The sequence below is a fragment of the Centropristis striata genome, chromosome 17, assembly GCF_030273125.1.
Source record: "Centropristis striata isolate RG_2023a ecotype Rhode Island chromosome 17, C.striata_1.0, whole genome shotgun sequence".
NCBI lineage: Eukaryota > Metazoa > Chordata > Actinopteri > Perciformes > Serranidae > Centropristis > Centropristis striata.
Genome location: NC_081533.1, coordinates 10,896,823 through 10,924,308, shown reverse-complemented (window position 1 = coordinate 10,924,308; position 27,486 = coordinate 10,896,823). Strand labels below are relative to the sequence as shown.

Below are 27,486 nucleotides of genomic sequence, written 5' to 3'. Positions count from 1 at the left end.
AAGGATTTGCAAAAAACATCCCATTGTTTTATTTACATTAGGGAATTAGGGTTGTAGTCAGGAAGTATTGGAGTTTAAGGGAATAACTGAAAGAAGTAATGTTAACTCACCGCCCATGCTGTTAGAAGATAAATCAACTAAAAGTAAAAACTAATTTGGATCTATGACATGACTGTCTGTGTGTCTGTTCTCCTCTGTTCTGACACTGTCACAGTTCAGCTCTGCTCCCCCCTGCTCATACCTGCAGCCTATGGCTACGTTTACATGATGACGGTCTGAACAGAAGACGGAAAAGTGGCGTTGCGTCTTCACTTTTTATTCCGCGTTTAGACGAGCGTTTTCAGGAGGAAATCTGTGTGCATACGGTGACGCAAAAGTGTGTGAATTGGATTGTTTGCATGCCAGGCGGCATCACTTAAAGCGATAAGAGCATCTTTGGGCATGTGGAAGTTTTCACACCGCGTATTTTCATCAGCTACTCCTTCCACAAAGTTCTCCACCATCCACTAGATCTCCCAGGTCCAAAGCCGTCTGGCTCACATCCGACCAATCGGTGCATCCAAAATGTGATAGAGGTAATTACAGATCCTTCTCTCTTCACTAATACTATCTGTACAGATCCTGTACATTTGGTGGAAAGACTCCTGTAAGTTTATTAGAGCTGCCAGAGCAGCTTGAAGGTCCGACACATGGAAATAATCCCACGTTTGTTTATTTTCCTGTACTGGAGCATGTATGTGACGTAAACACATACGTGACGTGAGCAGATCTGAGCAGAGTTTTGTGTCTTGTCAGTGTAGACGGACACGCTACGGCGGAGCGTATTCAACTTCACCACTTTGGAAGGTGGTTTCAGATTTTTGCGTTTTTAAGCCCCAAAAACGCCGTCATCGTCTAAACGAAAGGCACTACCGATAAAATATTTTGTCGTTTTTACCCGCAAGCGTCCTCGTGTAAACGGGGCCTATGTCTCCCAGTACTTTTCCACTCTACCTGCCACTCCCACTTCAACAGACAACTCCTCTAACTTCTTCATTCATCTGCTCCAGTTTACCAGTCAAGCCACTATAAAGACTCCTTCCTCACACACACTTATTGCCAGATTGTTCTATACTTTGATACAAGACTTTCCAGCCCCCTCATCTTCCCTGGGACTGTGCAAACGAAGTTCAGCCCAGCTCATCACCCCATCTGCCTTTGAGCTTCTTCAGGGGGCCACTATCTTCACCAAGCTCGACATCACAACGCCTACCTTCTGGTCTGGATCAGGGAGGGATCACTTGTTTGTCCCTCCGGCCTTGTGGTCTGACCTACTCCAGTAGGTTCCAGCCTTCCCTCTTCACAGCCCTGGAGAAGGAGGTCTCTTGCTCCTCCGCCTGGGCTTGAGCCTGAGCATCCCTCCTTCGATCTGCTGACTGCTACTCCCTCTCGACCAACTGCCTCTGAGGAGTTTCTTGCCTTTGCTCCTCCTGGTTTTTTTAACCTGCTCCAGCAGCTGTTTTGCGTCTCCCTGCCTCGACTACGCTAAGCGAGTCTACCTGTATACACTTACCTGCTGGATTCTCAATCCTTCATCATGCTCCTGTCTGCTCACCTGCAGCATCAGCAGCCATGCTGTGAACTGTGTGTCTGTGTGTCCACGCATTCTCACCTCGTTGCACTCACCTGTTGGACGGCTCGCCTCGTCTCACCTGGGTCTCCCAGTCTTCCCCAAACCCACAGAGACTCTCCTCTGCTTTACTGGACTGAACTGTGCTGCCACGTACCTGTCTGCTGAGTATCTGCTGCGAAAAATAAAAGTCATCAACAACTGTTCCCGGTGTCTGTTGTGCTGCATTTAGGTACAATGATGTCATGTTCTGCTACACTATTCACAATTTGGCTGACAGTGGGACCGTTTGCTCTTGTTCCACCTCACACCTATATGCAATTAAACAACACAGCAGCAGCTGCAGCATTTTCGGTATAATTTAGGTAAGAGTTTTGAGTCAAAAATATATTTAGTCATTAAAATGTCTTTGATTTCCATCTTAAAGGGGAACAACACTTAATTTAAGTGTTCCAATATGTTATATAAATCTCAGTCAGTGCGTTTACATGCACAGTGTAATCGAGCTATGCTTAAAAATGGCGTCTAATAGGACTTCTGTCCTTGTCCCAGTTTACATGCAACTAAAAAAAATCAAGTAATTTAGGGGAACGTGTCCTCCTCCGCAACACTAGGTGTCGATATGCGTCGTTTCAGCAGGTTAATATGGCCCCCTTTCTGGTTGACCTCAGTTCGACACTTTGTGCCGTCGGTGCTGACCTACGACCGGCTAATGTGACCGGCTTTCCTGGATGTTTTTGTTTCGGGGTCATACGCCAGCGTGGTGGGTGGAGCATGTGGAGCATGCGCACATGTGTTGTCTTGCCATATACGCCGGCGAAAATCCTATTCCAAAGCATTATCTGGGTGTCCTAATCGGAGTTGGATACAACCGGACTAACACGTTTATATGCACTTCAGTTGTCCAGTTATAGTCAGATTAAGGCAATAATTCATTTTTTTTAAATGTCATGTAAACGTGCTGAGTGTCTCTGTTTTTGCCTGTGGAGCATTTTCATACTACATACTTGTATCTTGAGTGCACTAGTTTTTTTTTTATTTAAGAGAGAGGTTCATGTTTACCAATACTTTTTGGCTGAGATCATAGAAATAACGCATATGAATTTTTAAAAATGGGCGTAGTTCCCCTTTAAGTAAAACTGGCAACAACAAAAAAAATTCTAAATTCAAAATGTCTTTTCTCTCATCTCCATGTCTGGTGTTTGTTAATAAGAAACAATTTGAGCATCTAAAAAGTCTTTGTCACTGTGTTATGAAAAAGCTTCAACATGTTGTGTAACCACAATCACAGCACATATCGCATTCCACCTCATGCTATAAAATAAATATTAATTAGTTTTAGTCTTAATTTGTTCAAATTACATTATTTCAAATGTGCCAATATGGATACTTTGTTATGAAGACTAAACCCAGGACTGATATTGAACAAAGCTTAGTGAGGTTGTAATGAGCACTAGAGGCTTCCTCAGCGGGCTCAGAGTGCCCGTATGTCTCAGATACAGTAAACACATTTTCTTCTCCCTTCACTTCTGCTGCTCCAGTGTGTTGACTTCATTGGATTTCAACAGCATTAAAGTGTAAGCCAATTTTTCCTGTTTATTTCCGCCTGTTTTTTTGTTTTTTTTTTGTTAATTGCATTTATTTCTTCAACCCTTTGATGCTGAATTAAGTAATATAAACTCTTTTTTCAGGACTACCAGTGCTACCAGAGTATATGGTTCTGTCATATGTCACATGTGGACATAAGAGAGGACATTTCAGCTGGTCCTCACTTCTTCAAAGGCCTGTTAAGGGTTAAGACTTGGTTTAAAGGCTCAGGTTTCATTTAGGGCAGAGAATGGGGTTAGGCATGTAGTTGTGATGGTTACTGTTAGGGTAAAGGACAAGGTAGAAGTAAAAACTCTATTTGTACATATATTTTTTATACATTTCAATGTATTCATTGTTCATATCTGTCATGGATATGCACCATGTCTGAACAATAAGCGAGCGTCTGACTATCATATCTTCACACGCTGTCTGACCACTGAAACTGTTAAAATGCACGACTATGTCACGTAAATAAACCACGAACCAATCAGCTGTGTGCTCAAGATCAGACTGGAGACAAAACCATCTGAAAGATGAATAAATAGCCTCCTTGCTCATACCCTATTGTACTTTTTAATAGAATACGCATGTATTTTTTTTCAAAGTAAGGTTAACTTTACAGAGAAAATGGTCACGACTACACACAAAATTGTGATTACTTAATGGTGGCAGGCTGGTAAAAAAGAAAAGAAAAAAAGAAACAAAGAAAAAGGTATAGTTGATGGTAAAATCATAAAAAACCTAAATGAAAATAAAAACAGAATGCATCAAATTCAGAATATTGACAAAATACATAAAAATAAGTAAATATAACATTTTAAACATAAAATGTTACTATGGTTTTAAATGACATATACATCAGAAAGGATTTGCAAAAAACATCCCATTGTTTTATTTACATTAGGGAATTAGGGTTGTAGTCAGGAAGTATTGGAGTTTAAGGGAATAACTGAAAGAAGTAATGTTAACTCACCGCCCATGCTGTTAGAAGATAAATCAACTAAAAGTAAAAACTAATTTGGATCTATGACATGACTGTCTGTGTGTCTGTTCTCCTCTGTTCTGACACTGTCACAGTTCAGCTCTGCTCCCCCCTGCTCATACCTGCAGCCTATGGCTACGTTTACATGATGACGGTCTGAACAGAAGACGGAAAAGTGGCGTTGCGTCTTCACTTTTTATTCCGCGTTTAGACGAGCGTTTTCAGGAGGAAATCTGTGTGCATACGGTGACGCAAAAGTGTGTGAATTGGATTGTTTGCATGCCAGGCGGCATCACTTAAAGCGATAAGAGCATCTTTGGGCATGTGGAAGTTTTCACACCGCGTATTTTCATCAGCTACTCCTTCCACAAAGTTCTCCACCATCCACTAGATCTCCCAGGTCCAAAGCCGTCTGGCTCACATCCGACCAATCGGTGCATCCAAAATGTGATAGAGGTAATTACAGATCCTTCTCTCTTCACTAATACTATCTGTACAGATCCTGTACATTTGGTGGAAAGACTCCTGTAAGTTTATTAGAGCTGCCAGAGCAGCTTGAAGGTCCGACACATGGAAATAATCCCACGTTTGTTTATTTTCCTGTACTGGAGCACGTATGTGACGTAAACACATACGTGACGTGAGCAGATCTGAGCAGAGTTTTGTGTCTTGTCAGTGTAGACGGACACGCTACGGCGGAGCGTATTCAACTTCACCACTTTGGAAGGTGGTTTCAGATTTTTGCGTTTTTAAGCCCCAAAAACGCCGTCATCGTCTAAACGAAAGGCACTACCGATAAAATATTTTGTCGTTTTTACCCGCAAGCGTCCTCGTGTAAACGGGGCCTATGTCTCCCAGTACTTTTCCACTCTACCTGCCACTCCCACTTCAACAGACAACTCCTCTAACTTCTTCATTCATCTGCTCCAGTTTACCAGTCAAGCCACTATAAAGACTCCTTCCTCACACACACTTATTGCCAGATTGTTCTATACTTTGATACAAGACTTTCCAGCCCCCTCATCTTCCCTGGGACTGTGCAAACGAAGTTCAGCCCAGCTCATCACCCCATCTGCCTTTGAGCTTCTTCAGGGGGCCACTATCTTCACCAAGCTCGACATCACAACGCCTACCTTCTGGTCTGGATCAGAGAGGGATCACTTGTTTGTCCCTCCGGCCTTGTGGTCTGACCTACTCCAGTAGGTTCCAGCCTTCCCTCTTCACAGCCCTGGAGAAGGAGGTCTCTTGCTCCTCCGCCTGGGCTTGAGCCTGAGCATCCCTCCTTCGATCTGCTGACTGCTACTCCCTCTCGACCAACTGCCTCTGAGGAGTTTCTTGTCTTTGCTCCTCCTGGTTTTTTTAACCTGCTCCAGCAGCTGTTTTGCGTCTCCCTGCCTCGACTACGCTAAGCGAGTCTACCTGTATACACTTACCTGCTGGATTCTCAATCCTTCATCATGCTCCTGTCTGCTCACCTGCAGCATCAGCAGCCATGCTGTGAACTGTGTGTCTGTGTGTCCACGCATTCTCACCTCGTTGCACTCACCTGTTGGACGGCTCGCCTCGTCTCACCTGGGTCTCCCAGTCTTCCCCAAACCCACAGAGACTCTCCTCTGCTTTACTGGACTGAACTGTGCTGCCACGTACCTGTCTGCTGAGTATCTGCTGCGAAAAATAAAAGTCATCAACAACTGTTCCCGGTGTCTGTTGTGCTGCATTTAGGTACAATGATGTCATGTTCTGCTACACTATTCACAATTTGGCTGACAGTGGGACCGTTTGCTCTTGTTCCACCTCACACCTATATGCAATTAAACAACACAGCAGCAGCTGCAGCATTTTCAGGATAATTTAGGTAAGAGTTTTGAGTCAAAAATATATTTAGTCATTAAAATGTCTTTGATTTCCATCTTAAAGGGGAACAACACTTAATTTAAGTGTTCCAATATGTTATATAAATCTCAGTCAGTGCGTTTACATGCACAGTGTAATCGAGCTATGCTTAAAAATGGCGTCTAATAGGACTTCTGTCCTTGTCCCAGTTTACATGCAACTAAAAAAAATCAAGTAATTTAGGGGAACGTGTCCTCCTCCGCAACACTAGGTGTCGATATGCGTCGTTTCAGCAGGTTAATATGGCCCCCTTTCTGGTTGACCTCAGTTCGACACTTTGTGCCGTCGGTGCTGACCTACGACCGGCTAATGTGACCGGCTTTCCTGGATGTTTTTGTTTCGGGGTCATACACCAGCGTGGTGGGTGGAGCATGTGGAGCATGCGCACATGTGTTGTCTTGCAATATACGCCGGCGAAAATCCTATTCCAAAGCATTATCTGGGTGTCCTAATCGGAGTTGGATACAACCGGACTAACACGTTTATATGCACTTCAGTTGTCCAGTTATAGTCAGATTAAGGCAATAATTCATTTTTTTTAAATGTCATGTAAACGTGCTGAGTGTCTCTGTTTTTGCCTGTGGAGCATTTTCATACTACATACTTGTATCTTGAGTGCACTAGTTTTTTTTTTATTTAAGAGAGAGGTTCATGTTTACCAATACTTTTTGGCTGAGATCATAGAAATAACGCATATGAATTTTTAAAAATGGGCGTAGTTCCCCTTTAAGTAAAACTGGCAACAACAAGAAAAATTCTAAATTCAAAATGTCTTTTCTCTCATCTCCATGTCTGGTGTTCGTTAATAAGAAACAATTTGAGCATCTAAAAAGTCTTTGTCACTGTGTTATGAAAAAGCTTCAACATGTTGTGTAACCACAATCACAGCACATATCGCATTCCACCTCATGCTATAAAATAAATATTAATTAGTTTTAGTCTTAATTTGTTCAAATTACATTATTTCAAATGTGCCAATATGGATACTTTGTTATGAAGACTAAACCCAGGACTGATATTGAACAAAGCTTAGTGAGGTTGTAATGAGCACTAGAGGCTTCCTCAGCGGGCTCAGAGTGCCCGTATGTCTCAGATACAGTAAACACATTTTCTTCTCCCTTCACTTCTGCTGCTCCAGTGTGTTGACTTCATTGGATTTCAACAGCATTAAAGTGTAAGCCAATTTTTCCTGTTTATTTCCGCCTGTTTTTTTGTTTTTTTTTGTTAATTGCATTTATTTCTTCAACCCTTTGATGCTGAATTAAGTAATATAAACTCTTTTTTCAGGACTACCAGTGCTACCAGAGTATATGGTTCTGTCATATGTCACATGTGGACATAAGAGAGGACATTTCAGCTGGTCCTCACTTCTTCAAAGGCCTGTTAAGGGTTAAGACTTGGTTTAAAGGCTCAGGTTTCATTTAGGGCAGAGATTGGGGTTAGGCATGTAGTTGTGATGGTTACTGTTAGGGTAAAGGACAAGGTAGAAGTAAAAACTCTATTTGTACATATATTTTTTATACATTTCAATGTATTCATTGTTCATATCTGTCATGGATATGCACCATGTCTGAACAATAAGCGAGCGTCTGACTATCATATCTTCACACGCTGTCTGACCACTGAAACTGTTAAAATGCACGACTATGTCACGTAAATAAACCACGAACCAATCAGCTGTGTGCTCAAGATCAGACTGGAGACAAAACCATCTGAAAGATGAATAAATAGCCTCCTTGCTCATACCCTATTGTACTTTTTAATAGAATACGCATGTATTTTTTTTCAAAGTAAGGTTAACTTTACAGAAAAAATGGTCACGACTACACACAAAATTGTGATTACTTAATGGTGGCAGGCTGGTAAAAAAGAAAAGAAAAAAAGAAACAAAGAAAAAGGTATAGTTGTTGGTAAAATCATAAAAAACCTAAATGAAAATAAAAACAGAATGCATCAAATTCAGAATATTGACAAAATACATAAAAATAAGTAAATATAACATTTTAAACATAAAATGTTACTATGGTTTTAAATGACATATACATCAGAAAGGATTTGCAAAAAACATCCCATTGTTTTATTTACATTAGGGAATTAGGGTTGTAGTCAGGAAGTATTGGAGTTTAAGGGAATAACTGAAAGAAGTAATGTTAACTCACCGCCCATGCTGTTAGAAGATAAATCAACTAAAAGTAAAAACTAATTTGGATCTATGACATGACTGTCTGTGTGTCTGTTCTCCTCTGTTCTGACACTGTCACAGTTCAGCTCTGCTCCCCCCTGCTCATACCTGCAGCCTATGGCTACGTTTACATGATGACGGTCTGAACAGAAGACGGAAAAGTGGCGTTGCGTCTTCACTTTTTATTCCGCGTTTAGACGAGCGTTTTCAGGAGGAAATCTGTGTGCATACGGTGACGCAAAAGTGTGTGAATTGGATTGTTTGCATGCCAGGCGGCATCACTTAAAGCGATAAGAGCATCTTTGGGCATGTGGAAGTTTTCACACCGCGTATTTTCATCAGCTACTCCTTCCACAAAGTTCTCCACCATCACTAGATCTCCCAGGTCCAAAGCCGTCTGGCTCACATCCGACCAATCGGTGCATCCAAAATGTGATAGAGGTAATTACAGATCCTTCTCTGTTCACTAATACTATCTGTACAGATCCTGTACATTTGGTGGAAAGACTCCTGTAAGTTTATTAGAGCTGCCAGAGCAGCTTGAAGGTCCGACACATGGAAATAATCCCACGTTTGTTTATTTTCCTGTACTGGAGCACGTATGTGACGTAAACACATACGTGACGTGAGCAGATCTGAGCAGAGTTTTGTGTCTTGTCAGTGTAGACGGACACGCTACGGCGGAGCGTATTCAACTTCACCACTTTGGAAGGTGGTTTCAGATTTTTGCGTTTTTAAGCCCCAAAAACGCCGTCATCGTCTAAACGAAAGGCACTACCGATAAAATATTTTGTCGTTTTTACCCGCAAGCGTCCTCGTGTAAACGGGGCCTATGTCTCCCAGTACTTTTCCACTCTACCTGCCACTCCCACTTCAACAGACAACTCCTCTAACTTCTTCATTCATCTGCTCCAGTTTACCAGTCAAGCCACTATAAAGACTCCTTCCTCACACACACTTATTGCCAGATTGTTCTATACTTTGATACAAGACTTTCCAGCCCCCTCATCTTCCCTGGGACTGTGCAAACGAAGTTCAGCCCAGCTCATCACCCCATCTGCCTTTGAGCTTCTTCAGGGGGCCACTATCTTCACCAAGCTCGACATCACAACGCCTACCTTCTGGTCTGGATCAGGGAGGGATCACTTGTTTGTCCCTCCGGCCTTGTGGTCTGACCTACTCCAGTAGGTTCCAGCCTTCCCTCTTCACAGCCCTGGAGAAGGAGGTCTCTTGCTCCTCCGCCTGGGCTTGAGCCTGAGCATCCCTCCTTCGATCTGCTGACTGCTACTCCCTCTCGACCAACTGCCTCTGAGGAGTTTCTTGCCTTTGCTCCTCCTGGTTTTTTTAACCTGCTCCAGCAGCTGTTTTGCGTCTCCCTGCCTCGACTACGCTAAGCGAGTCTACCTGTATACACTTACCTGCTGGATTCTCAATCCTTCATCATGCTCCTGTCTGCTCACCTGCAGCATCAGCAGCCATGCTGTGAACTGTGTGTCTGTGTGTCCACGCATTCTCACCTCGTTGCACTCACCTGTTGGACGGCTCGCCTCGTCTCACCTGGGTCTCCCAGTCTTCCCCAAACCCACAGAGACTCTCCTCTGCTTTACTGGACTGAACTGTGCTGCCACGTACCTGTCTGCTGAGTATCTGCTGCGAAAAATAAAAGTCATCAACAACTGTTCCCGGTGTCTGTTGTGCTGCATTTAGGTACAATGATGTCATGTTCTGCTACACTATTCACAATTTGGCTGACAGTGGGACCGTTTGCTCTTGTTCCACCTCACACCTATATGCAATTAAACAACAGCAGCAGCTGCAGCATTTTCGGTATAATTTAGATAAGAGTTTTGAGTCAAAAATATATTTAGTCATTAAAATGTCTTTGATTTCCATCTTAAAGGGGAACAACACTTAATTTAAGTGTTCCAATATGTTATATAAATCTCAGTCAGTGCGTTTACATGCACAGTGTAATCGAGCTATGCTTAAAAATGGCGTCTAATAGGACTTCTGTCCTTGTCCCAGTTTACATGCAACTAAAAAAAATCAAGTAATTTAGGGGAACGTGTCCTCCTCCGCAACACTAGGTGTCGATATGCGTCGTTTCAGCAGGTTAATATGGCCCCCTTTCTGGTTGACCTCAGTTCGACACTTTGTGCCGTCGGTGCTGACCTACGACCGGCTAATGTGACCGGCTTTCCTGGATGTTTTTGTTTCGGGGTCATACGCCAGCGTGGTGGGTGGAGCATGTGGAGCATGCGCACATGTGTTGTCTTGCCATATACGCCGGCGAAAATCCTATTCCAAAGCATTATCTGGGTGTCCTAATCGGAGTTGGATACAACCGGACTAACACGTTTATATGCACTTCAGTTGTCCAGTTATAGTCAGATTAAGGCAATAATTCATTTTTTTTAAATGTCATGTAAACGTGCTGAGTGTCTCTGTTTTTGCCTGTGGAGCATTTTCATACTACATACTTGTATCTTGAGTGCACTAGTTTTTTTTTTATTTAAGAGAGAGGTTCATGTTTACCAATACTTTTTGGCTGAGATCATAGAAATAACGCATATGAATTTTTAAAAATGGGCGTAGTTCCCCTTTAAGTAAAACTGGCAACAACAAGAAAAATTCTAAATTCAAAATGTCTTTTCTCTCATCTCCATGTCTGGTGTTCGTTAATAAGAAACAATTTGAGCATCTAAAAAGTCTTTGTCACTGTGTTATGAAAAAGCTTCAACATGTTGTGTAACCACAATCACAGCACATATCGCATTCCACCTCATGCTATAAAATAAATATTAATTAGTTTTAGTCTTAATTTGTTCAAATTACATTATTTCAAATGTGCCAATATGGATACTTTGTTATGAAGACTAAACCCAGGACTGATATTGAACAAAGCTTAGTGAGGTTGTAATGAGCACTAGAGGCTTCCTCAGCGGGCTCAGAGTGCCCGTATGTCTCAGATACAGTAAACACATTTTCTTCTCCCTTCACTTCTGCTGCTCCAGTGTGTTGACTTCATTGGATTTCAACAGCATTAAAGTGTAAGCCAATTTTTCCTGTTTATTTCCGCCTGTTTTTTTGTTTTTTTTTTTGTTAATTGCATTTATTTCTTCAACCCTTTGATGCTGAATTAAGCAATATAAACTCTTTTTTCAGGACTACCAGTGCTACCAGAGTATATGGTTCTGTCATATGTCACATGTGGACATATATGGTAAGAGAGGACATTTCAGCTGGTCCTCACTTCTTCAAAGGCCTGTTAAGGGTTAAGACTTGGTTTAAAGGCTCAGGTTTCATTCAGGGCAGAGATTGGGGTTAGGCATGTAGTTGTGATGGTTACTGTTAGGGTAAAGGACAAGGTAGAAGTAAAAACTCTATTTGTACATATATTTTTTATACATTTCAATGTATTCATTGTTCATATCTGTCATGGATATGCACCATGTCTGAACAATAAGCGAGCGTCTGACTATCATATCTTCACACGCTGTCTGACCACTGAAACTGTTAAAATGCACGACTATGTCACGTAAATAAACCACGAACCAATCAGCTGTGTGCTCAAGATCAGACTGGAGACAAAACCATCTGAAAGATGAATAAATAGCCTCCTTGCTCATACCCTATTGTACTTTTTAATAGAATACACATGTATTTTTTTTTCAAAGTAAGGTTAACTTTACAGAAAACATGGTCACGACTCCACACAAAATTGTGATTACTTAATGGTGGCAGGCTGGTAAAAAAGAAAAGAAAAAAAGAAGCAAAGAAAAAGGTGTAGTTGTTGGTAAAATCATTAAAACCTAAATGAAAATGAAAACAGAATGCATCAAATTCAGAATATTGACAAAATACATAAAAATAAGTAAATATAACATTTTAAACATAAAATGTTACTATGGTTTTAAATGACATATACATCAGAAAGGATTTGCAAAAAACATCCCATTGTTTTATTTACATTAGGGAATTAGGGTTGTAGTCAGGAAGTATTGGAGTTTAAGGGAATAACTGAAAGAAGTAATGTTAACTCACCGCCCATGCTGTTAGAAGATAAATCAACTAAAAGTAAAAACTAATTTGGATCTATGACATGACTGTCTGTGTGTCTGTTCTCCTCTGTTCTGACACTGTCACAGTTCAGCTCTGCTCCCCCCTGCTCATACCTGCAGCCTATGTCTCCCAGTACTTTTCCACTCTACCTGCCAGCCACTCCCACTTCAACAGACAACTCCTCTAACTTCTTCATTCATCTGCTCCAGTTTACCAGTCAAGCCACTATAAAGACTCCTTCCTCACACACACTTATTGCCAGATTGTTCTATACTTTGATACAAGACTTTCCAGCCCCCTCATCTTCCCTGGGACTGTGCAAACGAAGTTCAGCCCAGCTCATCACCCCATCTGCCTTTGAGCTTCTTCAGGGGGCCGCTATCTTCACCAAGCTCGACATCACAACGCCTACCTTCTGGTCTGGATCAGGGAGGGATCACTTGTTTGTCCCTCCGGCCTTGTGGTCTGACCTACTCCAGTAGGTTCCAGCCTTCCCTCTTCACAGCCCTTTGGTTTAGCTCTATGACAAAGTTTTATTTTTTTCAAACCATGAAAATCTGTCCTAACAGACTGAGATTCCCACAGCCATGCTTCAACCCATATTAGGGTTGTGAAAACCTATTTCTACCCAATATATCGAATATCACACACTGTCTAATAAATAATTATACTGTATGTATATTATCTATGCTAAAAAAAGACAACAATGTTTGTTTAATGAAGATATTTTAACTAAAACAGGAGAGCAGAGTCCGGGCCATTTACAGTGAAGCGCGATTCAATGAGATCGCACAGCACATCCGGCAGATTACAAAATAAAACAGATTTCAAAATAAAACACAGCAGATCGTCTTTTTCTGGCGAGATCACAAAGTGATTATGTACATTCGCTGAGTGAATATTTAGAAAATAACACATATATTTCTCGCTAGAAATGTAATCAAAATCCATTTTTATGCAGAGACAAAGTCAAAATATTGATTTTTTCACTAAAAATGAGAGAACTGTCCGCCATGTTTTTTGTTCAGACCGCCGGAGCCTTGAAAGTCACGTGACTTGGACACAAACCAATAGGAAAAAATACCAGGTTGGGATATGACATTAACTTGCATTGTAGCGAAATCCGTGTCAATTTCACTGAAAATATATCATAAAACACTGGGCCACATTTACTATCTTATTATGACGATAATTCTGCTGGTGATTATTTTAGAATAAATAAATTAATAACGGGTAGCGCAAAGCAGATTGCCGGAGCAACTGTTGTTGAGGATTGTGGGTAATGTAGGCCTTTCCGCTATCCAAAACAAACGAATAAAAGTTTATTTCTCAGAATCGAATCAGAATGATACTGAGAGCCACAACATGAAGCTATTTTATTGTTGAATTATCAGTGAGACTTTGATGTGCACAGGGTCCTCGGTTCTCCAATCAGATTGTCGCTCGCAGCGTCATGTAGTGCCGTGGTCGGGATATTATTGGAGTGAATAGACGGCTGTAGCCTCTGCTCTAAGCGTTTCTCAGCGCCGCGAGCGGGTTTATATTGGAGTCAATTGAGAACCCAGATCGTTTCACACAGACGTGGAAGGGTACCCTTTGCGTCAGTATGATACGTCTAGGGGTGTGACAAATCGTCGGTATTTTACGCTTTGGGAATGAGAACGGGTTGCCCTGAGCAATGGTCCAGTCCTGATGTACTGTTACAGGCGTACACGCGTTATAGGCGTTAACGCGTGTGTGTTATTGTCCTAAAGCCAACGCTTCAGACGCCTTAACGTGTGCACGTGTAGACTTGAAATAGCTAAACTGTCTTATCGGTCTCTCTTGGTAATACATGAACTGCTTTAATTATGAAGTGAAGCAGCTGTTAAACTCAAAATTTGTCATCATAAAGTAAATAATTATTTATACATTGAGACGAGCGTGCGCACAGGCGTCCGCTACGTTCGCTCGTTGCACGAATGACCCATTGCTATTTGATTTCCACACACACTACACAGCGTGTGTCTGTACGCCTATGTAGAATTGTACTTAACAGTCACGCGGGTCTTCATGTCACGTGTTTGAGGCGTAGTTCACCCGTCACGCAGCCGTCATGTAGGCGCAACAACGTGTGTACAGCGTCTGCGTGACGCCTACGTGACGCTCGTCTGTCCATTGAAAGTGAATGGAATTTACACGCGCACGTTAGTGGTTTGATGTCATCGCATAGGCGCTGTACACACGTTTTAGTATAATGTGCTGGCATAAAATACCCCTCATAGTGAGTGTGCCTGTGTGTGTGCCTCCTCCGTTGCTCATCAGAGCACCTAAACCAGGTGGAAAGCTGTCTCTGCTTCCCCTGATTACCTGCCTACTGAAACCCTGTGGTTCTTGTGATCCAGTGCCAGTTGTCGTGTTTTTGATGCGTGTTTCTAACCGCCCTGTTTTTCTGGCCTTTGAGGACCTTCCGTTTAATCCGGCTCTCTTCATTTCTGCCTTTGTGGCCTGAGTATTTTCGTTTGTATTTTTCACTGTTTAAAATAAATTATTTTTTGCTTCTACCCTTATCATCCGTGTCCAGCGAATTAGTCCTGTTCCACCGAACCGTTAAACTATTCTGCCCTCCTTTACATACATGATGTACTGGAAGAAGTCTATTTGAGTCTCTTTGAGTGACAGGAAATAGCTGACATCTAGTTTTCTTGGCAGCGGTAATTTAATTAAAATAAAATGTTCCATCAGGGCACAGGATAGTTATCTGACTGAATAAATATTAACTGTTAAATAACTATATTTTCTAAAGCAGATTAATACTCTGAGTGACGGCTACATGAACCCAAGTCTGGACCAGACTTCATTTGAACTGTGACACCAATCAGAATTCAGTGTAACTTTACCAAGAAAAACTTTACTTGCTCAAATAATATTTTTCACAAGTTTCTGTTTATTCATCGTTCATAATATTGCAGACACAAAATACACAACAAAAATGATATAGTATGTCAACAGCAACAGGAAACAGTGTACACTGGTTTGATTTAAACAATTCTTAAGATTTGAATATATAAATTTTGTTAAAAATGTTTCATCTCGTTGATTACAGTTTACAGGTTATGCACTGGACAGCATGTGAAATAAGACACTGTGGTTAGCTCATAAAACAGAAATAAGTTGAAGCTGAAGGAATAATTACATATTACATGTAACTGAACATAATTGGATTGTTCAGAACAAGATTTTCTCCCATCTACAGACAGATATGACTTTTTAATAGCTTCTCTCCCTCTTCTTCACTGTGAAAAGTGGCTGGTTAATATGTAAAACGAAAATCAAAACATGCATCAAATTCACAATATTGACAAAAACAAGGATTTCAGTTTTAACATAAAATATACTGTCATAGTTCAGCTTTCAATTAAATATATCAGTATAATATCCCCAGTTTTTATTCCTGCTCAGTAATCTCTGAAGTCTTTTATATCAGTCTCAAAAAAAACCATGCAGGTCAGGCCCTAATATCTGTAATTTAAGTGTAAGGCCCTTAAAACATAAGGAGCAAGATTATTGAATTGTTAAAGTGCATTAGATATATAATGTGTAGTTACATTTTTAAGTAATAAAGTGTAAAATAACTCTGAAGCAACATGTTTAGTAGAGTTATACCACAAATAAATTCTACTTCTGTGAGAAACAAACCAACACAGGTGTGCAGTAGTTCATGGATTATAAAATAAAATACAAACAAGGAAGGATCAGATCACATAGGATTTTCATGTCATCTACAGGACAATTTGACTTTTTAATGATAAATTATCTTCCCCGTCTTCAATAATCAAATCAAATCAAAATCAAAGTCAAATCAAAATTACTTTATTTATACCCGAGGGGAAATTCAGTTTGTCTGTTAGCTCTGTTAGAATTAGACAACCTGATGGCTGTAGGAGCGAAGGATCTTTTGATTGTCACAGCATGTTTTGGCTTTATTCTTTTTTGGGATGTGACGGCCCGTCCATGAAATCATTTGCTTTATCTATAACAGATTTGGCTTCATCCCAGACAGCCTTTGCTGCCTTCTTTCCTCCTTCCAGTACTGAATCAGCATTCTCAGCTGCAATATATCCTGTAACACCTCCAATCACAGTTCCCACTGCTGCTCCTCCTGCTGCTGCTGCTTTTAGTGTTGGTACTGCTCCACGCTTTAAAACCATGACCACAACAGCAACTCCTACACCAAGTAAAGCTCCTAATAATGCACCTGTTGCAATACCTGCCAGTTTGATCCAAAGCTTCTTGGCTGTGTTGACTTTAGCCTGCTCTCTGTTCTCTTCCTCTGGCATGTTAGGTGATAACATTCTAATGCGCTCCTCCTCTTGTTGGATCATTTCCTCCACTGCTTGTAGCATCTCATTGGTGTAGCAGCCTCCTCTGTTTGCATCAGTTATCTCATCTATTGTCTTGAGGAGCTCCTCCACCTGGAACTTGTTGCTCCTGTATTCATCCTGCTGGTCGTTATTCCAGTATTTATTATCAATGACATGACAGCGGCCTCCACACTTCTTAACAAGATCACTCAATGACTTATTCTTTTGGACAAACTCCATAATTGTCTGTCCATCACTGAGCTGGTCACCATGAGTGAAGAGAACTGTTGCGTATTTGAAGACTTCTTCAGAAAAATATTCTATTGTTTTCTTGATGATATCCTGTTCTTGCTCTGTGAATTTCTCCACTTTAAGCACAATGAGAACAGCATGAGGCCCAGGAGAGCACTCTGTGATACACCTCACTATCTCAGCCTTCAGCTCCTCCTCAGATCTGTGTGTGTCAAAGAAACCAGGAGTGTCGATCAGAGTGATTCTTTGTCCGTTGACAGATTTGTTTTTAGCTTGACATTTATTTGTTTCAGAGTTGGGTGAGTCACTGATCATGAACAGTTTCTCTCCTAATATGGTGTTAGCCAGGCTGCTTTTCCCAGCTCCAGTTTTTCCCAAGATGGCAATCCTCTTTGTGTCGGACACTGAAAGAAAAAAAAAATCCATCACTAATACTGTGGAATGTTTTAGTACTTTTTTTCTCACAACTCTATGACAATTGAAGAAATGACTGCCTTGCTTTTCCTAAGTATTTGTTTTTGTAAACTTGAAATAAAACTCAATATTTCCATGGGAATAAACATAGAATATAAAAATAAAACTTTCATATTTTAACGTCTTATCATAGATTTACCACCTTCAGACATCCCTGCAGCAGCATTTGTTTCTCTCTACTCTCATCAGCTGGTGAAATGAGAGAATGTTAAATTAAACTTGTCTGGTGGCCAAAATCTCTTTTCAAACTAGATCTGTGCTGACATCTAGACGTTGCTGAAATGTAGTGCACAGCTTGGTACTTTTTGGGTGATTGATGTTTCTGTTTGTGTTTAGTGGCTTTTTGAACAAAAAGAGATTTTCTTTTATTTCTTGATAAATATTTTATAGCAACTGACATAACTGTCAGCAACTGACTGGGAGTATTCTGCAGAAATGTTACCGGCCAGATGAATGCTGCATTTTACAATTACTGATTTTATTACAGCAGTTGTAGATGTATTTTAAATTTGAGTTAATTTATATTTGATAACTTGAGAGCTGATACACAAAAGTAAATCAAATCTTTTCATTTCTACTATTAAAAAAAGACAAGTTGGGAGCACTTGTTAAATAATGTAGTAATGAATAACACCATTATTCCTAAAAAAATGTCCTCTTTCCTCTGAAATGCCCAATTGTTACCCTCTTCATCCTCACAGGTATTGTCTTCCTTCATGTATAAAAACATACACAATAGATCGATAACAAAAAAAATCCTCATTGGTCAGAAAGCAGTTAACACTTGAAACTGTATTAGCATAAAAGGAAGAATGGTGAAAACATAAAAAGGCATCAACTAACACATTAATGATCAAGAATATCTAATCTTTTCTACCAATCACTGTCCAGCAAAATTAAAATGAGAAGGAAAAAACGGACACTGTCTAAGTTTATCCCCTGCACGATAAAAAATAACTTTTATTTAAATATCTTAATGAGAAACCCCGACTGAAATAACTGAAATAAATTAATTTACCGTTCATGTTGTCAACAGTGAAGTAACTCTGAAGCGACAAATAGTCCGATTGACACGACTGCCAGAGACTTTGTGAATATGTTTCCTGTATCACCTGTTGTTTTTTTGTACCTTGACACTCAGCAGTGGATCAACTACATTCCTCAGAAACCTCATAAACAATTGTGCCCTCCTCCTGACAGAGGAGGTTTTCCTCTCTCTTACTAAATCTGTTCCATAAACTGTTAATTCAAACAGTAAATACCCACAAATATTCCACTTTATTTTCCACAAATATTCCATCCTGGTAGGGCTTCAGGGGAAAAGGGTGATGTCATGTCCTACTGCTCCAATCAGAATTTTGCTGATGACACAAACCGGCTGGTGCTGCTGCAGAGATTCATTTTAATTTCAGAAAATATGAGTAAATAATAAATGCTGGCACATGGTTTGTCTGAATTTAAACTCCTAAAGGGTTGAATTACCTTCAAGCCCCACAAAGTATATAATCCTGAGGTTGGATTAGCTGTTAAGGGTAATGAATGAATGAATGAATGGACGTAACTCCAGTTGTATGAACATCAATATGTGTGTAGCCCTCTAAGTACTGTGCTGAATTAATTTACAATAATAAATACAATACATAAAGCAAGCCTATGTATCCACTCTTATGTTGGTAAGAGTATTAAATATAAGAAAAAATCCCCCTTTAAAGTACATTTTGAATGGATAAAAAATGTTTTTATTGCAATTAATTTAAGATTGTTTTTTGTTTTGTTCTATCATTATGTAGAATCCCTGATTTACATAGGAGTTTCTCTAAGACAGAGCTAGTCAAGAGGAATTGTTTTTCTCGGTTTTTATTGGCAGTATCCACTGCAGGGAGTCACCTGTACAAGTTTACAGGCTGAAAACAATTGTGATGACGCTGTGGCCTGTAGGCAGATTACTTTATTTTTAATCTAAACAGGTTTGACAGCAGCTCTACCACTTTCCTTTAGAATCTGTTCTGCCCTCCTTCAAGTACATGATTTACTGGAAGTCTATTTGAGTCTCTTTGAGTGACAGGAAATAGCTGACATCCAGTTTTCTTGGCAGGGTTAACCTTAAACTGTCCATGTAAAAATACATAAAGTTATATTCCGCTCCTTACTCAAGAAATATTTCAGCTGTAAATTTAAAAGAAACGTATTCCCAACAACCTTGAGGGTTGCAGTTGTGTTGACAAGAAGGGAATATTAGGCAAAAATAAAAAGTGTTCCTTTAGGGCAGAGGATAGTTATCTGACTGAATAAACTTTAACTAGTAAATAACTAAGAAGATTAATACTAGATACCAAATGCTCAAAAACATATTTTTACAAGTTTCTTTTTATTTTATTCATATTTCATAAAATTACAGACACAAATACACAACAAAAAATTAAATAGCACATCTTTAGCAACAGGAAACAGTGTACACTGGTTTGATTTAAACAATTTTTAAGATTTGAATCTATAAATTGTGTTAAAAATGTTTTATCTCGTTGATTACAGTTTACAGGTTATGCACTGGACAGCGTATGAAATAAGACACTCTGTGGTTAGCTCATAAAACAGAAATAAGTTGAAGCTGAAGGCAGACATAATTACATATTACATGTGATTCAACATAATTGGATTGTTCACACCAAGATTTTCTCCCATCTACAGACAGATATGACTTTGTAATAAATCTTGTGAAAAGTGGCTGGTAAATATGTAAAACGTAAATAAAAACATGCTTTAAATTCAGAATATTGACAAAAACAAACTTTTCAGTTTTAATATAAAATATTCTGTCTTAGTACAGTTTTCAATTAAATACATCAGTGTAATATCCAATTGTTTTATTTACTTTTTATAATAAGGGTTGTATTAAAATGTAAAATATTGTTGAAGAAAGCATCCTTCTGATTACCAGTGCATAGTCATATGTCATATCTATGTCACAATATATAGGAAAATGTGACTGTTTCATGATAAATTCTCCTCCTCATGGCTCTTAACTTTAGGTGTGATAATCAGTCATAACAGCCTCTTCTACCATTTCTGCTGTTCCCTGTGGTGTGCCTGCTCCCTCACTTTGAATATAGTCTATCAAACCTCCGATCATCACAGCTCCAACAGCAGCAAATATTGCTACACCTGGCACTGATCCACTCAATGCTAACCCACAAAAAGCTGCGATCAATGCCCCTTTTGTAAAACCTGCTAGTTTGATCGTATACTTCTCAGATACTCTGCCCTTAGCCTGCTCTCTGATCTCTTCCTCTGACATGTTTGGTGATGACTTTCTAATGCGCTCCTCCTCTTGTTGGATCATTTCCTCTGCTGCTTGTAGCATCTCATTGGTGTAGCAGCCTCCTCTGTTTGCCTCAGTTATCTCATCTATTGTCTTGAGGAGCTCCTTCACCTGGAACTTGTTGCTTCTGTATTCATCCTGCTGGTCGTTCTTCCAGTATTTATTATCGACTACGTGGCAGCGGCCTCCACACTTCTTCACCACATCACTCAAAAGCTGATTCTGGTGGACAAACTCCATAATTGTCTGTCCTTCAGGGAGCTGGTCACCATGAGTGAAGAGAACCGTTGCATATTTGTAGACTTCTTCAGAAAAGAGTTGCTTTATTTTTGTGATGACAGCCTGTTCTTGCTCTGTGAATTTCTCCACTTTAAGCACAATGAGAAAAGCATGAGGCCCAGGAGAGCACTCTGTGATACACCTCACTATCTCAGCCTTCAGCTCCTCCTCAGGTCTCTCTGTGTCAAAGTAACCAGGAGTGTCGATCAGAGTGATTCTTCTTCCGTTGACAGATTTGGTTTCTCTTTGACATTTATTTGTTTCAGAGTCAAGAGCGCTGTAGGTCCTGAACCGTTTCTCTCCAAATATGGTGTTAGCCAGGCTGCTTTTCCCAATTCCAGGTTTTCCTAAGATGACAATTCTCTTGTTTGAGTCTGAAAGAGAAGAAAAAAAGTCCATCAGTCATACCTGAAGATTAGATCTTCATATCTTTTTGTTATTAATTCCACAAATAGGCCAGAAATATAGAATAGCTTGGTGTCGCCAGATAAAAATTAAAACAATGGATGGATGGATTAATTCAGTAAACACAGAGTGTACATCATACAGTGAACACAGAAGAGTGCAGATTAAGGCAGTTTGTTTATATTTATATTTATAAAGTATTTATTCCGCTATGGTTTCACTAGCTTGTCAAACAGCTGGTTAGCTTATTGAAGATTGTCTGAAGCTAACGGTACTGACGTTGAAGTCTTGTGACAAAGTTGATGTATCTGACTCATAAAATAACAGCTGATGACTAATGGAGCGATGCCTGCGAGCTAGTTCAGGCAGGCAACTTGAGCTGCCATACACATGACATGGTTCACTCCTTATACATCCTCCACCAGAACACACTCCCTATCCAATCTGGCGCTGTATTTAAGATGAGAGTAATCCTCATCTCTCCTCTGCCTGCCTATGCTGCTGCTGCATCTGTACTGCCGCTTGCTTTCTCAGTCCCACCACCACCCCAGCATCCACCTGTAGGCTCCGACGGGGGGATTTATTGCATCACTCCTCAATACCTCATGTAACTGCTGAGGAGTGATGAGGTCGGAGCCTAGACGCCAAATCTAAACTATGTTCATTGTCCAATAAACACATTATGCATCACATGAGTTGTCTGACTGAACGACATTTAGCACAGCTAACTACAGGCTATTAAATCCATAACTGAATTTTCCGGTTCAAAACTATTAAATTGGTAAGCTAATGGGTCTACTACTTTTTTGGATTTGTTGGAGCTGCAGAAAAACTCTTTGCCAGAGTATTAGCTGCAGACAGCACACACACACATTATCAACTTATTAATTGAATCACTTTTAATTGAGACTTAGCCTGCTACAGCCTCTGGGAGAAAGAGGGTCACAGAGAGTAAAAAGCTATTATTTGAATGTGTTGAACTCTGATCTCTATCAATTATAAGCGAGAGTAAAAATACTGGATCTATTTCCATTGGTGGACTTCGGTCTAACCACATCACTAATGCTCAATGTTAGCCTGCTGACGTTAGCATTTAGCTATGTTTAGACACAGCTTAATACAATACACACAGAGTTGGTTGCATGGCTGTAGCCTCCATAGCTGTGTTATTATTATTATTATTATTATTATCATTATTATTATTATTATTATTATTATTATTGTTATTATTATTATTACCTATGATATCTGTTTCACAGATTGTTCTCTCTCAACCATGTCATTCTTCCATGCTCATAGTTTTACCCCCAGCTTTGTGTTTGTAAACTTTCATCAGTACTCTAAAGAGCCTGACTTCCATGAGGGAGAAGTGAGTTCTGTTGAATATAAAATGTTGATTTTCTTGGACAGGGTTCTTAAACCTCTCATCAAAGATTCAGACATCCCTGCAGCTGCATGTCCTTCTCTCTTCTCTCAGTAATTGGTGAAGTGGAGAGAATATCAGACTCAAACTTGTCTCTCTTTTCAAACTAATGCAGATCTGTGCTGCCCTCTAGTGGTTGTGGTAATTCAATGAAACTTTTTGCTTGTTCATGTTTACCAAAATGAGCACACGTACCAAACATATGACTCGTCCTCTCCCAGGACGCAGCATGTTTGGCTGCTACATTTTACAATAACCAGTACTGGTTTAATTAGAGTAGTTATCTTACAGCATGTTTCCAGTGTTATCAGTCTCAGGACTATTTAGCCAAACTATGAGTTAACATAATATCACATAATAATGTACAGAGAGCAGTGCTAACAAAAAAGATTGAAGTGTTGTAGTTTAGGAGAATAACTGAGAGAAGTAACGTTAACTCACCGTCCATGTTGTTGGAAGAAATATCTTGGATCTACCAGACGACTGTCCTGCGTGTCTGTTCCCCTCTGCTCTGACGCAGCTTTTATTCTGGTTTCACATTCACGTCCTGTTAGTCTGTGTGGGGGGAGGGGGTTTACTTCTTACATAGTGAGGACATTTCAGCTGGTCCTCACTTCATCAAAGGCCTGTTTGAGGGTTAAGACTTGGTTTTAAAGTTCAGGTTTAGGTTAAGGTAAATGTTAGTATGTAGTTGTGATGGTTGCTGTTAGGGTAAAGAGCAAGGTAGAAGTAAACACTCTCTCTGCATATACAATTTTCATACATTTCAATTTATTCATTGTTCATATCCGTCATGGTGATACATTGTCTTCCACAAAGAAATACATGATTGTTGCAGGTGCATCAGAAGGCCTGTGTTACATCATGTCTGAACAGTAAGCGAGTGTCTGACTATCATAACATCACGCGCTGTCTGACCACTGAAACTGTTAAAATGCACTACTATGTCAAGTAAACAAACCACAAACCAATCAGCTGTGTGCTCAAGATCAGACTGGAGACAAAAACATCTGAAATATGAGTAATTAGCCTCCTTGCTATATCCTATATAGTTCTTATTAACAGAATCATGTTTTATATTTTGATTGAACAATGTATTTTTTTTTTCAAAGTAAGACAAACTTTACACAAAAAAATTGTTTTGTATGTAAAATCGTACAACCAAAATATCAATAAAAACAGAGTGCATCAAATTCAGAATATTGACAAAAAAAAACAAAAAAATCAGTAAACATAAAAACAAATATAAAATGTTAATATGGTTTTAAATTACATATATATCAGCAAGTATTTGCAAAAAATATTATATTGGTTTATTTACATTTTGGAATTAGGGTTGTATAATAATGTTAAATATTGTTGAAGAAAGCATCCTTCTGATTACCTCTTTATAGTCATATCAATGTACATCAACATAAAAATAATGGTCTTCATTTGTGATAAGGGGCTCATTCCATTATTAAATTGTTAAAGTGCATCAGATATATAATGTGTAGTTACATTTGTAATTAATAAAATGTAAAATTACTCTGTAGCAACATGTTTAGTAGAGTTGTACCAAAAATAAATTCTACTTCTGTGAAAAAAAACAAACACAGGTGAGCAGTAGTTGATGGGTTATGAAATACAATAGAAAGGTTAACAGGAAGAATCAGATCAGATCAGATAGGATTTTCATCTAATCTACAGGAAGATGTGACTTTTTAATGATAAATTCAAGAGTCACAACATGTTGTGGCTCTATTCTTTTTTCAGGTGTGATAGTGTCAGGGTGATGATGTATGGGACACAGTTGAGGACTGTGTCCCATACCTTAAGCCTTAATAACAATTCATATTTTTCACAGAAGTGGACGGAAAGCAGTAGTTGAGTCAAATCCCAACGCCCCCTTTATGTGAACCCACACAGAGCCTGAAGAGGACAGCCTGGGAGAACTCAGAAGGGGCAATCAGAGACACACACCTGACCCGCACTGATCTGATCACTGATCCACACTCATGAGTGGAAAGTGTCAATACCACTCATAGTCTGGCCATGAAATCTTTTGCTTTGTCTAAAATAAATTTGGCTCCATCCAAGACAGCCTCTGCTGCCTTCTGTCCTCCTTCCTTTACTGTCTTTGCATCCTCAGTTGCATGATATCTTTTAACACCTACAACCATTGCTCTCGCTGCAGCTGCCACTTTAAGGTTGGGCAATCCAGACCGACCAGCTCCTCCTGCTGCTGCTGCTGCTGTTATTTCTGCTAGTGCTCTTTCTGCCACTACCACACTTTCACATATTTTTAATAATGGTATTGCTAGCTCCTTTAAAAGTGTGCCCACAATTACAACACACCTTGCCACACCAAACAAAGCTCCTAACAATGCATCTGTTGTGATATCTGCCAGTTTGATCAAACTGTTGATCAATCTTGATGTGTTGACTTTAGCCTGTCCGCTGATTTCTTCCTCTGACATGTTTGGTGATGACTTTCTAATGCACTCCTCCTCTTGTTGGATCATTTCCTGTGCTGCTTGTAGCATCTCATTGGTGTAGCAGCCTCCTCTGTTTGCCTCAGTTATCTTGTCTATTGTCTTGAGGAGCTCCTCCACCTGGAACTTGTTGCTTCTGTATTCATCCTGCTGGTCGTTCTTCCAGTATTTATTATCGACTACGTGGCAGCGGCCTCCACACTTCTCAACAAGATCACTCAATGACATATTCTTTTGGACAAAATCCATAATTTTCTGTCCTTCGGGGAGCTGGTCACCATGAGTGAAGAGAACTGTTGCGTATTTGAAGACTTCTTCAGAAAAGTATTGGCTTATTTTTGTGATGACAGCCTGTTCATGCTCTGTGTATCTCTCCACTTTAAGCACAATGAGAACAGCATGAGGCCCAGGAGAGCACTCTGTGATACACCTCACTATCTCAGCCTTCATCTCCTCCTCTGATCTGTCTGTGTCAAACAAACCAGGAGTGTCGATCAAAGTGATGCTTTTTCCGTTGACAGATTTGGTTTCTGCTTTACATTTATTTGTTTCAGAGTTGGGAGAGTCGCCAGTTTGAAAAAGAGTCTTCTCTCTAAATATGGTGTTAGCCAGGCTGCTTTTCCCAGCTCCAGTTTTTCCCAAGATGACAATCCTCTTTGTGTCGGACACTGAAAGGAAATAAAGTCCATCATTAATACTGAGCCTTTTTTTTTTTTTTTTTACCTTTTTTTTTACACATACACTCAATTACAATAAAATCACTTCCATGGTTGTCGAGTATTTGTGTTGCCAAACTTTTCATAAAACTCCATATTTCCATGAGAATTAGAATAAAATATATAAATAAACTTGTAAACTTTTATATTTAAATCTCTCATCATAGATTTCCCACCTTCAGACATCCCTGCAGCAGTATTTCTTCCTCTCTACTCTCATCAGATGGTGAAATGGAGAGAATCTTAGATTTAAACTTACTTACACTTATGTGGCTGTCATCTCTTTTCAAACATTGTAGATCTGTGCTGCCATCTAGGCATTGCAGAAATGTAGTGCACAGCTGGTACTTTTGGGTGGTTGATGTTTCTGTTTGTGTTTAGTTTCTCAACAAAAAGCAAAACTTCCTTGATGAATATTTTGTAGCACCTGACACAACTGTCAGCAACAGTCTTGTCAGATACAGCTGACTGGGACTATTCTGCAGAAATATTGCTGGTCAGATGAATGCTGCATTTTACAAGTACTGATTTATTACAGTAGTTGTAGATGTATTTTAAATTTGAGTTCATTTATATTTGATGAACTGGAGCGCTGATACACGAAAGTAAATCAAATTTGTTTTTCTACTATTAAAAAGAAAGGAGATGGTGGGAGCAGTGGATAAATAATATAGTCTGTGTATATCTGACCACCATGTAACTCTGGTGACACAAACAACAGGGCAAACTTAATGTCAAGAATATCACATTAGATTGATTTTAATAACTTTCATGTAATTTATTATCTATGATGATAAAAGTATTTGATCAGGACTTGGTTTTAGTAGTAATCAATATTAGTTTAATCGGATCATAACAGCATTATTTCTAAAACTCAGTTTTGGACAGAAAAATGTCTTCCTTTCCTCTGAAATGCCAATTTGTTACCCTCTTGGTCCCACGGGTATCGTCTTTCAACATGTATAAAAACATACACAAGAGATCTATTACTAAATAAATCCTCATTGGTCAGAAAGCAGTTTAGACTTTAAACTTTATTAGCATAATAGTAAAGGAAAGAATGGTGTCAATGCATAAAAAGTACCAACAAAAACTTTAATGATCAACAACATTTGTATCTAATCTTTTCTCACAGGATCAATCACTGTTCAGCAAAATAAGCAAAAATGGAAGAAAAGGAAAAAACAAACAAACAAAAAATATTATTTTAATAATTGTCATGCACCTTGTGGGCAACCCGAAATAACTGAAAGATATTATTTTACCGTCCATGTTGCCAACAGTCAAGTAATTCTGGAGCGACAAGTAGTCCGAGTGACATGACTGCCAGAGACTTTGTGAATATATTTCCTGAATCACCTGTTTTTTGGGGGTTTTGTTTGTTTGTTTGTCTGTACTTTGAGTGGCTCGACCACATTCCTCGAAAACAATTGTGCCCTCCTCCTGGCACAGGATGTTTTTCTCTCTCACATACAGTAAATAC

At 39.5% G+C, this 27,486-nt stretch overlaps 2 protein-coding genes across 2 annotated transcripts; both read right to left on the bottom strand.

Moving 5' to 3' along the window:
• Nucleotides 1-16,280: 16,280 nt before the first annotated feature.
• Nucleotides 16,281-17,339, bottom strand: LOC131990177 (GTPase IMAP family member 7-like). Its single transcript, XM_059355575.1, has one exon. The coding sequence runs from the start codon at nt 17,337-17,339 to the stop codon at nt 16,281-16,283; it is 1,059 nt and encodes a 352-aa protein (XP_059211558.1).
• Nucleotides 17,340-20,412: 3,073 nt separating this feature from the next.
• Nucleotides 20,413-23,306, bottom strand: LOC131990176 (GTPase IMAP family member 7-like). Its single transcript, XM_059355574.1, has 2 exons — nt 23,255-23,306; nt 20,413-21,359 (listed from the first exon to the last, which is right to left on the bottom strand). The coding sequence occupies exons 1-2, from the start codon at nt 23,259-23,261 to the stop codon at nt 20,413-20,415; spliced, it is 954 nt and encodes a 317-aa protein (XP_059211557.1). The 5' UTR covers nt 23,262-23,306.
• Nucleotides 23,307-27,486: the final 4,180 nt, after the last annotated feature.